Here is a 12,234-nt window from a genome sequence, read left to right as displayed (position 1 = left end):
CAAGTTATTTACATTGTAAGAAGCCAAGCAAACTCTTTATAGGTAATAAAGAACCAAGGTTAAAAAACCATCTCTACCTTACATACACAGTGTATGGTATTCTACATCTCATACTGCTGTTGCATCCCAAAAGATGAAGAGGCCAATTTTATTTTTAAATTTATAGAGTTCTATTCTTGGCAGGATGTTAGATAGTTCTTCTCCAAGTAAGGTAAAATTAAAGCTCCCGAAGAAAGAAGACACTAACAGATTCTGTTAGTAAATTAGGGATGTAATTGATATGTGTACTTGCATAAATCTACATACAAAACTCCAGGTTCCAAGTAAGCAAATCAGTGCTGAATCAGGGACTGAGTGCTAGACCTTGAGCATACTAAGCACGTGAAAGCACTGAATGGCATTCCCAAAACCCAGTGTAATGATGGGGGGCAGACAAGAAGCTTAGCTTGTTTTCTACAGCCTTTGCATAGCCAGGATGAATATTCTCAGGGACTCTCATCTATAATTTCACCACACTCTCTATTCTTTATCAGCTCCATGCCCAAATGCCTTTTTTATTTACCTCTGTCTTGTTATCTTCCCTAGTAGTTGGGGCTACTGTATACCTGAAATACTTTGTAGGGAGTTTTGAAGGAAATGTTTGTTTGGTTTAGTTGGTTTTTTGTTTGGATTTTTGTTAATTTTTTGTTTTACTTTGTTTGCTTTTTAAATAGCCCTGTAGATAGTCTACTGCATTTCACTGCCCATTATATTAACTATCCTTGATATTTTATTAAGCACACAATATATGACATAAATACTTCCCCTTTTCTCCTTTCTTCCTTGATTATCCTTGTTAATAGATAGTGGCTGTGGTAAATGACAAAAGGAAAGGCATTCTATTTGACTCATTAGAAATAGTGATAGGAAATTTTAATGAAATTTAGGCTATTGATCAGGAGGAATTTCCATTGTTTTTCCATTGATCCAGAGATCATTGAATCTCTACAGTAGATTGGTACTCTCCTTAAGTTTTGGTGCACTCACACGTGGTAGGTTAGGGGAGGCCTTGGGCACTGCCGTGAGCTTTTTTGCTCAAGCTAGCACTCTGCTACTTAAGCCACAATTCTACTTCCTGCTCTTTGGTGCTTAATTGGAGATGAGAGTCTCACAAACTTTCCTGCCCAGGCTTGCTTTGAACCATAGTGATCTTCAGATCTCAGCCTCTTGAGAAAGATTACAGGTGAGCTACCAACACACTCTTTTTCCTTAATTTTTTAATCATGTAAGGTCATATTTTACATTGGTTCATTTATACGATAATGTTTTAATAAAAAAGTGAAAATTATTTTCTGTAGCCTAATGTTTAGTCATATAATTAAAGTTTGAGCTTGCTTTGGTAGTAAAATACCCTCCATATAGATTGTTTGTAAGACTTCATAAGTGAAATACAGGTTCATTCATGTCTGGAGCATGAGGAGAGAATGGATCATAGCCACAGCTGTTGCTGGGATTCTAGCTTTCAGAGTTATGCACTACCTCAATAACCAAATCTAAACCCAATTTGGCCCTCACCCCACCACTGCTTGATCTGTATGCCTTGCTGCAGACAAAGTAAGCACATTATATTGGTGGCCTTTACTTGGATCAATTGGTTTACATTTTGAAAAATCATGTTAGCAACAAAATGTCAGTAGCTATCGAAGATAGATCCAAGTGATAATGAGAGGTTTACTTTTGATGAATTATAGGTTAAAGATCTTAAATGTTCTTCAGTACTACAAAGGACACTGAAATAGAAATGCTCCTAAACTGTTCCTTTAGGGACCGAGAATAGCATCTGCTAAGGATGGTGTGTACTTTCTTTTTTTCATTAATTTTTAAGAGGATATTAGTTAAAATAATCCTCATAGGACCTTTTCTAAAGTCTACAATTACACAGAAGTCTGTCATATTTCACTATACTTTTCCTCATTTGCATGTAATTTTTCTTATTTGCAGAATTTTATTGTTTTTACAGACATTTCATTAACTTAGGATAATTTCTCAGGGCCTTTTCAGTTGGTTGATTGGTTGATTGGTTTGGGGGAGGAGGACTGTGCTGAGAAGAACCCAAGGCCTTGTGCATGGTAAGCATGTACTGTGCCACTAAGCTAATCCCCAACCTTAACTTATCATTTTGTCAGTTTTTATTGAACATTTAGATTTCAATTTTGATTTTTCAAACAGAGCTGAGTTGGTGGATATTCTATATACAAAGAACTGTGGATTTAAGAAATTTGTCATTGTGGTGGTAAAAATTTCTAACACTGCTCTCTTGGAGTTCCTGGAAAGAGTTCTTCTCTCCCTCCTTGCCCTTTAGTTACACCTTTCCCTCAAAACTTGTACCTGTAGGAAACCAAACACAGCTGAAAAAACCTCACCCAGTGGCACATCTGTTTAGCACTATAATTCTACCATTCTGAATGTTTCCAATCTCAAATGGCTCTTTCTCATTTTAGACAAATTCTAGAGTCTGTTTACCCCATTTCTTTTCAACCCCTTTTCAAACTTCCAAACCTCTTCACCCTTTTTATTTTGTAATTTTATTTTTAATATGTAAGGCAAACAATATAACAAATTAAAAAATTAATCCTTCAGTTGTTTAAATTAATAACACTAATATTTTTCTCACTTTTAACAAATCTTCTATATTCTTTTCTATTTTCTCATGAGGACACTCTTACTTTTCTAGACTGTACGAAAATTAGCTAGTATTTTATTAATAAAAATAATTTTGCCATTAATTTTCATCTATGTATGACTTTGACTACATCCCAGAGATTTGTATATATTTCTAATGTATAACTGACAAAAACACACAATATGAACAGAGCCAAGTAATAACAAACCAGGGGAATCATGCATCTTCCACAAAGGGCTAGCTTCCAGGAAACGTCTTTAAATAGGCCTTACAAGTCAGAAACCAGTAACTAATAAGACAAAAGCAAAATATATAAAAGAATACAAATGACTTTCAACTTGTAAAAATGTGGTCAGCATCATTCATAATAAGGAAATAAAATAAAAGTAAAATGAAGTATTTTCACTGATTAGATTAGCAAAGAGATGAAAATTGGATTCATTGTAGTAGCAGAGATGTTAGAGAAACTGTCATGTACACATTTCTGGTGGAGGAATGGGTTGATTAAAGTCTCCATAGGGAGAATATTCAGAGTATTTTATCAGTGTTGTAACAATTTATATTCTATGACCAACTCCACTGCTAAGAATTGGTCCCACAAATCTATGAATATGTGATAGTACAGTAAACAGGAATATTGATTACAACATTGTTAGAGCAAGATTGGAAACAACCCGGGTATTTGTTACTAAAGAACTGTCTAAATGAATTCTAATTTTTAAAAGTTTATCAGTTCTAGTTGTATTGATATCAACTGAACAGTGAGATAGTTAACTGAAAAATACTAACAAATACTACCATTTGGTGAAAAACATAAATACAGAAATTTTAATATGAATCTCTTATCTCTGGGAAACATAAGCAACCACTAACTGTATTTAAAGAGAACTGGGTTATAAGGGACAGGAATAAGAAGGAAATGTTTTTCACCACAGCTTTTAAACATTGGAATTTTGTAGTTGTAACTTCAAATTTTTTGGAGACTTTAAAGCTTAAAAGATATATAATATACCTTTAAATTTATGTGTTCATTTCTCCAGTGTTGAGCAGTTAGGTTATTTCTTTTTTTTTGGTGGGGGGAGGGGGGTCTGGTCGTGGGCCTGAACTCTGGGCCTGGGTGCTGTCCCTCAGCTCTTCACCTCAAGGCAAGCGCTCTACCACTGAGCTACCTTCCCAGCCCCAGTTAGGTTATTTCTATTTTTAATGCTTATAATTGATAATGAATATCAATCTGTATATCTTTGTAAACATTCCATATTTTTTCTGTAGGATACATTGCTGAAAGTGGGGCTCATAGGTGAGAGATTCTGAATACTTTTGCCTACTACTATGTTTTTTTATCCACAGGAAATACTAGCCCATTCTCCCAACAGCAAGGGAGTACCTTTGCTTTTGAAAAAAAAAAAAATGCTGTTACTTGGATATAAGTGGATGGGGCTGGGAATGTGGCTTAATGGTAGAGTACTTGCCTAGCATGCATGAAGCCCTGGGTTGGATTCCTCAGTACCACATAAGCAGAAAAAAAACAAAAGTGGCACTGTGGCTCAAGTAGTAGAGTGCTAGCCTTGAGCAAAAGAAGCTCAGGCCCTGAGTTCAAGGCCCAGGACTGCCAAAGAGAGAGAGAGAGGAAGAGGGATGCCTTGTTGAAATCTGGATTTCCTTGATTATGACTGAGGATGAACACTCATACCTCTGTCCTTCTAAATTTAATCATTCTTTGTGAATGATTATTTTGAGCTTCTTAGTCATTCATTTACCTTGGTCTTAATGTCTTTCATTTGATTTATCTGTACTGCATATTAATATACAGTAACTGAGTTTTGATATAGAGATAGCTGACCTTGCTGGCTGGAGTGACTGGCTCATGTGGAAGGAATGAGCAGGCGTCAGCAGAGTTCATGCTAATGAATTTGACCACAAACAACTGGACACTGCCTTCCCTTTAATACATATGTACTATTACTAGGTAATGTTAAAGGGGGAAGTAGGTAGTAGGTTTATTAAGTTCAAAACTGTGATCCTAAAAAGCAGAACTTCTCAAGCCGGGCGCCGGTGACTCACGGCTGTAATCCTAGCTACTCAGGAGGCTGAGATCTGAGAATCGTGGTTCAAAGCCAGCCTTGGCAAGAAAGTCCATAAGACTCATCTCCAGTTAACCACCAGAAAACTGGAAGTGGCACTGTGGCTCAAGTGGTAGACCGCTAGCCTTGAGCTGAAGAGCTGAGGGACAGTGCCCAGGCCCAGAGTTCAAGATCCATGACAGACCAAAAAAAAAAAAATTCTCATGGTAAGTTCACCCCTTCCATAAACCTCCACTGGTCACGGCCATCCTTTGCTAAACAATAAAATGTAATTATTTTACTTGTTCTTAGTGCTTATGTATAGTTCTTTCCTTCTAAGACTTTCATCCACTTGTCTTCTGTTAGACATGCCCAGCACTTGAACTATTTGTAGGAACACTTGAAGTTGTGCTAACAGATAAGATGACCTTTTAAAGCTTGGCAATGCCACAGACAAGATTTTTTTTTGGGGGGTGGGGGTCCGGTTGTGGGGCCTGACTCTGGGCTTGGGCGCTGTCCCTCAGCTCTTCAGCTCAAAGCTAGCACTCTACCACTTGAAGATTTTTAATGCCTTTTCAAATGACTAGAAAATTGACTGAAACCTAATGTTTATTATGGAAGATTGGATGGAGTCTGTTGGATGGAATAGTAGCTTAGTGCTGAAAAATACCTAACTATACTCAGATGCATTTGGAACCCTGCTCTATCACTTGCTAAACATTTTATCTTGCACTAAGTTTTTTAAATCCCTCTGAGACTTAGTGTGCAAGAATCAAATCAACTAAGGTATGTCAAATACTAAGCACAGTACTCAGTTTAAGTATCCATACCATAAATTGTTATTCTTTTGATCCATCAAAACTATCCTTCAAATGCCTGTGGAAAGCAGTCTTTTTCTTTGATGATTAGAAAATATGCATCTGAAGATACTGTTATCTGTATTTAACTTAATGACATCTGCTTAAAGGGCTCTCTTCGCTTTAAAGTACTTTTTTCTCTAACCTTGATGTTCAGGTTTTATGAGTAAATATATTAGCATTGTCCTCTAGTTGTTAATGAGTCTTATCAATTTTTTATAAGCACTTCTGGGACATTTCCTTCTAAGTTCAATTATTTATATAATTTGGTTTGTTACACTTATTATTTGTAAGTTATATACCTTTGCCTTATTCTGAAGGTTAATTTTTTTCTTGCATATTTCTCAGCAACCTTTTTTCAATATTATAGATTTTTGAATTCTGCTTTTTGTAATTCACTGCTAATTTTTACTTGTTTCAACTATGTACATGTTTGGGGCACTATCTCCATTATTAAAAAAAACAAACATTCCGATTGTACCCAATATACTTTTGCCAGATGTAGCCCGCTTGTGTTCATCACCCAAAGGCAAGTCATAGGCTGGCTGATTTACCCAGTTTTGTGTTGTTTCACAGAAGACAGATACTGATGAGGACCATCAGTTCTAGAAAAACAGAGGAAGGAGGAAGTAATTCAGCCTCAGAGCCAGGTCATTCTAGAGAGGTTGAGCTCTTTGAAGGCTTGAAGGAAATTTTGCTTCTGAGGGGTAGCAATTCTACAAAGAGAGAACAGTGACAAATCTAGAATTCAGAATCCCAATTTCTGTACAAAGGAAAAAAAATGCATTATAAAGGAAAGAGAATGCTGAGTGCACCTGGAATCCTGGCTACACAGGAGGATGCGATCTAGGATCATGGTTCCAAGCCAGCCCAGGCAGGAAAATCCATGAGACTCTTACCTCCAATTTGCCACCAGAAAATCAGAAATGCAGCTGTGGCTCAAAGTAGTAAAACACTAACTATCCTTGAGCAAAATAGCCCAGGGACAACGCCCATGCCCTGAGTTCAAGTCCCAGGACCAAAAGAAAAACCAATAAGAAACAAAGAAAATATAACAAAGAATAAGATAGAAAGAATCAAATGAAAAGGGGATTGCAGCACACAGGCTGGATAAGCTCTGAAAGGCAATGATTATGGAACTCACAACTAATATTCTCTCGAGAAAAAAAAGAAACACTAGAAGCTTTTTCTGCCATTACTATGGCAGCCACACAGTGGAGAAGAATGGAGCTTTAGCCTCAGGTCTGGTAGAGGATGAGAGCTAATGCAAAGATGAAAAACCAAATAAACCACTCAAAGTGAATGGTATGGCTTTTCCCCAGGCCTACATGTCAAAATGCTTTGAAACAACACATCTTATTATATATAAATTATTCTTCAAGAAATTGACCTTTAAAATAAAATTTTAAAAACATTTGATTGCTTATAAATAAAAGTGAAAGGGAGGTCTGGGCTAGAGAAATACTGGATGCTGGTGGCATATATTTGATAGTTGACACTTTGGAAACAAAATTACTAGCAGAGATTTTATTAAAGAGAAGTCCACATACCCAGTGTAACAGAAAAATATAAACCCACCAGAAGATTAATAAAACAGTCAAGAGTAGAAACTGGGTAAATGTGAAACCCTCTACCTAGTAGATATCTATTCCTCAGTTAAAGGTTGCAAAGGAAGCCAGAAGCTGGTGACGTACACCTGTAATCCTAGCTACTCAGGAGGCTGAGATCTGAGGATCGCAGTTCAAAGCCAGCCCAGGCAGGAAAAGTCTGTGAGACCCTTTATCTCCAATAAACCACCAGAAAACTAGAAATGGCGCTGTGGCTCAAAAAAAAAAGATTGCAAAGGATGGGGTTAAGGTATACTTCAGTGGGGATGTAGCATGTGCTAAGCATACACAAGGTCCACAGTTCCATACCTAGCCAAAGAAAAAATTATTAAGATTAAAGATTGCAAATCATTTAGCTCATTATAAAACTTGATGAGCTTAAAAACTTATTAAAATCTTCGTTCTCATGCTTCGAACTCAACCATAACCCAGGCTGGCCTTGAACTGCCACAATTCTCAAAAGTGCAGGCAGTATAGATATGTCTACATCTATACTGTCCATATACTACCCACATCTACAGATGTGTGTACATCTGGCTAAAAGTTGTGATAGTTCTTAATTAAAATTAGTGATCTGTGTTTGAAGTAAGTGCCCTTGGATATTAAAGCTTGAGACTAAACCTGGACAGGTAAACAGAATAAAAGTATCACAGAGGCATACTACATGGTCTAATCATGGGATGACCTCAAGGATTTGTATGGGTCACTGATAATTTGGAAGCAGCAGATGCAACAACACACCAGCATGCAGTCCTTAGAAATTTCTTTGAAAAACTGAAGGCAGCACTATCCTTACGAGCAAGACACATTTCAGTCAAGGCAAGAAGGAGGTCATATCCTTCAAAGCAGTTAAAAGTAGACAAGAGTTTTCCCTAGAAAGGGTCAGGCTAGTATGTTTGTTTTTCCCCTGGATACTTGTTTGAGGATGCTTGGAGACAAGCAAAAATAGGCATATATATTGTTTACAGGATGGTTAAGCAGAGAAGCAAGTATTTGGGATGATGAAGAATGGCAGGAACAAGAGGCATTACATAAACTGGGCAAATCACAGTTGGGATGGTAAAGCCAGAAATGAGCATCCAATTGCTGGAGGCTTTGATTATGGCCTGCATTTGGTCTGCAGCTGTTCTGGAGAGAGAGATAGTAAGGCAAGACCTCAGGCACTTTCATTACTACCTGCTGTGATGCTTTGCTGCTGGGAAGCTTGGGTGAGTGGAGCAATCTCAGGAAAGTTTTAGCCTTGCAAGACTGGCCAGTGAAGGATAGACAGAATAGACAGCTACATGAACCTGTGGACACTTATAATCTCTTGGTAGAGTAAAAGGCTAAGTCTGGGGAAGGAAAAGAAGTCCTATGAGAATCTCTAGCTCAAAGAAGCAGTAGGTTTCAGGAGGGTGGAGAGCAAGCATGGCCTTAACTGTTCTGTCGATGCAGGCTGCTTCTTCCTATTTGGTCCTGTTCTCCTTTTCTGAATTTGTGTTTTTGTTTTGCTCTGCCTGGAATTTCAACCATGTCCTCATTTGTGCTGAAATAAACTAACGATAATGACCTTCAACAAAGAGCTAGGCTAAGGTACATGTATTTAATGTGTTATTTGTGTTTCATGCCTTATTTAATCAACATCTTGCTTCTATGAAGATCTCCTTACAAGGAATTGCATACCAGCTGGCTGACCTTTTCCTTATAGTATCTGCACATTTTTCTTTGAAATATTCTTGCTCAACGATAAAGTCAAGAGGCTTAAAGTCAGAATGTGTTTGAGGATAAATAGTTTACTTCAATTGCTAGCAAAAAAGAGGCCAATGATAAAAATGGGGCAGGAGCAAGGGCAGGATCATAGTACTTAGTTGTTAGCCCTCCCACAAAAAGGATTTACCTACCTTTGTATTCACCTTCTCAGAATTGTGTCATTTGAAGTTAATTAACATGATGAGAAATACAGTGCTTATGCAGTAGTAGCTCTGTGGTTCGGTGACAGTGAAATGTCTTCAGCAGCAAAGAATAAAGGTAAAAGGTACAAGATCTGAAGAGGGCCATTGTATCATTCATTTCAAACACTCAGAACAACTGATTGATTTCAACACATGTAATTCCAGGATTTCGAGCCAATCTGCTTAGGAAAGGACTTAGGAGAGCAGGGGAGACAAATAAGAACGCAGAGTGCTAGACGCTGGTGGCTCTTGCCTGTAATCCTAGCTACTCAGGAGGCTGAGATCTGAGGATGATGGTTTGAAACTAGCTCTGGCAGAAAAGTCCATGAAACCCTCCAGAAAACTACCTAAGAGCCAGAAGTAACAGGATCAAATGGTAGAGTATGCTAACTTCAAGCAAAAGAAACAGAAGGACAGTGTCACACACACGCACACGGAAAAAATGTAGATCAAAATATTCTGAACTTGGACCTTATACTCAACTGATAATCATTGAGAATGTTATACTGTTATTTTCTTAAACGTTAATAGGAATTTGAGAATGTTATACTGTTCTTTTCTTAAACATTAATAGAAATTTGAGCTTTTCTGTTTCATGTAATACTTTTAGCTACTTGAAAATGAGCTTTACAACTTCGGTTGGGAGGTGGGGGGGCAGTGGGAAGGAAGGGATGGTAGGGGGAAAACAAAGGAGGAGGCAACAATGCTCAATAGGAAATGTATTCATTACCTTGCTCACATCTGTAACCCCTCAATACAACATTTTTACAATAAAAATGTACAAATAATAATAAAGATAATTCCCAAAGATCAGTTAAGCTTATAAAAACAATTTTGCTTATGGATAAAAATATAAAGTTAAATTACTTTGTCTTTTCTCTGCTCCCGTCACCATGCAGGAAAAAGCTGTCTTAGAGCTTTTGGAGTGACTGGCTGAGAAGAACAAAGATACTGTGCAAGAAAGTACACCAGAAATTGCTGTGTGCTTACTGTCTTATCATCTAAGATCTTGTTAGATTAGTACCTTGACATAAAAAGAATCTCATTCTCTTGGCAATCTTTCATATGTCCCTATATAAGCAAATGAGTCCCATTTAAGTTATCCTGTGGCCCCTTTCCAATCATTACAGCCCCTAAGATTGATACTGAGGCACTCTCCTCTATGAATCCTCTGGCTGGTTCCAACATAGTTAAAAGCAGAGCTTCTACAAGGACAAGTTCCTAAACTCTGCCTTCTCCATTATGACTCCGATGTTACAAGATGTAGTTTTACTCTTGCTTTTGAATACAAAAAAAAAAAAAAGAAAATACTGACATTTGCATTTTAATGTAAATTTTTTTTACTTACAACTGTCTATCTGGAACATAATTTGTACTATAAGATTTCACAGTCTATACGAATTTCCCAACATCCCACCTTCAACTCCTGAGATTCTCTGTTTTTTCATTCCTTTGCTTCCATTTCCTTCTATTGCTAAATGGTCCAGTAGTGTTCATGGATTCTTTAGCTGGAGTTGAAAGTTAAAAGGCAGAGCAATCTGAGATCATAAAAAGAGTAAAGAAAATGATGCCTGGTATATCCATCTTGAGCCCTGCTCCTTAGATCAGTCTCTTGTTCAATATGAAGTAGATGGTCAGTATGTGAGTATTAGGCCAAGCTGGCTGAGTGTTGGAGCATGTCTGGTGAAGAACTGTTGATTGTTCTGTGTGGCTAACTGCTCAGATCACTCCTTTCTATAGGCAATGGAGTGACCCTAAGGATGTCACAGACAAAGGTGAGGCCATGACATGAGGGAGGAGAAAACTGATTGCATTCAGGTAAAACCAGAATGATAAAAGAAAGAATAACTTTGATTGCTGAGTCTAAGTACCAAGCTTTGTGCCAAAATTCAGACTCACATAATAAAGCCTAATCCTTCCATCTTACTTGAGTGTAGTAGGCATCTTTAACAGCTAAAGCACCTGTCCCTATGTTAAGAAGCTGGCATAGGATGCAAGCCACAGCATTGCCTTTGGCTTTTTTGGTATAGGGGAAGTAAATGAATAGAGGCATGTGTGTGTACAATTTCGCGATAGAGAAAAAGCAACTTGGCATAATTCCACAGTTTTCACTTGTATCATCCTGATGTGGACCACAGCTTTACCTTTTATACAGAGAAAGCAGAACCTAAGGATGGTAAGATGGAACTGGGGTTGAAAACTGATCAGTATTTTGACCCATGTATATCATTTAACCTCTGCATCATTTAACCTCTGACTTCTTGATTTGTCTCTGTACAGTAAGATTCAGTTATCCATGTTAATGGAGGAAAGCCAGACATGAATAACTAAAGACCTAGTAATCTAAGGAACATAGTAGTAGTTTGCCATTTGTAAGTGACTTGTTGGGGGTAGATTTATTTTTCTAAATCTTTTTGCTTAGTCATCCTAGAATAGTAAGAGATTGATCTGTTCCATGAGCATATTAAAACTGTATTATGTACTACGGAATATTCTACAGTTAACTCTAGAGGAAAAGCTTTTAAATTGACTTAAAAGCATATCCTTAGACATGCTGACACCTTTTTTTTCTTTGAATTCATTTAGAACGTATGCTGTCAGGAGGATAAGAGATGCCTTTAGAGAAAATAAAAATGTAAAGGATCCTGTAGAAATTCAAGCTCTAGTGAATAAAGCCAAAAGAGACCTTGGACTAATCCGTCGACAGGTAAGATTCCTCAGTGAGTTTCACTGTTTTTCATTTAGAGCCTTCAACTTTGACATTTCCTCCTTGGTTGGACATCACTGCTTTTGATGTTTATGATTTACACTTCAGGATCATGAAATTCTGTCCTTTTTCCTAATGCAGACATAGCAAGGTGAACTTATGTTATCAAATTCAAGGATGACATGAAAATTACCAGCTTTCTATTTTCAAGGACTGATCCTTCTGAAAAGCTGAGCTCTCATGATTTATGAAATGTGGAGGTTTTTAATGTGAAAAACTTTAACCGTTTTTTAATCTTAGTCTATAAGATATATTTTACAAGCATGTGTGGACATATGCCAGAGTATAAATATATCCTCCTTTTCCTAGTATTTTTCATCACAATTCAGGATGAACAGAAAGGGTGATGA

The 12,234-nt window shown here is 37.2% G+C and overlaps 1 protein-coding gene across 2 annotated transcripts in view; it reads left to right on the top strand.

The window, feature by feature from the left end:
• The window catches only part of Lyrm4 (LYR motif containing 4), a 107,219-nt gene that overhangs the window by 21,489 nt on the left and 73,496 nt on the right, over window positions 1-12,234 (top strand). For both annotated transcript variants that reach the window (XM_013016733.1, XM_013016734.1), the window contains exon 2: window positions 11,704-11,824. In XM_013016733.1, coding sequence (XP_012872187.1) covers window positions 11,704-11,824 — 121 coding nt within the window. The remainder of the gene's footprint in view (window positions 1-11,703; window positions 11,825-12,234) is intronic.

Source organism: Dipodomys ordii, unplaced genomic scaffold, assembly GCF_000151885.1.
Source record: "Dipodomys ordii isolate 6190 unplaced genomic scaffold, Dord_2.0 Scaffold32, whole genome shotgun sequence".
Taxonomy (NCBI): domain Eukaryota; kingdom Metazoa; phylum Chordata; class Mammalia; order Rodentia; family Heteromyidae; genus Dipodomys; species Dipodomys ordii.
Note: the sequence above shows the minus strand (reverse complement) of the source record. Positions and strands in the feature narration are given on the sequence as shown.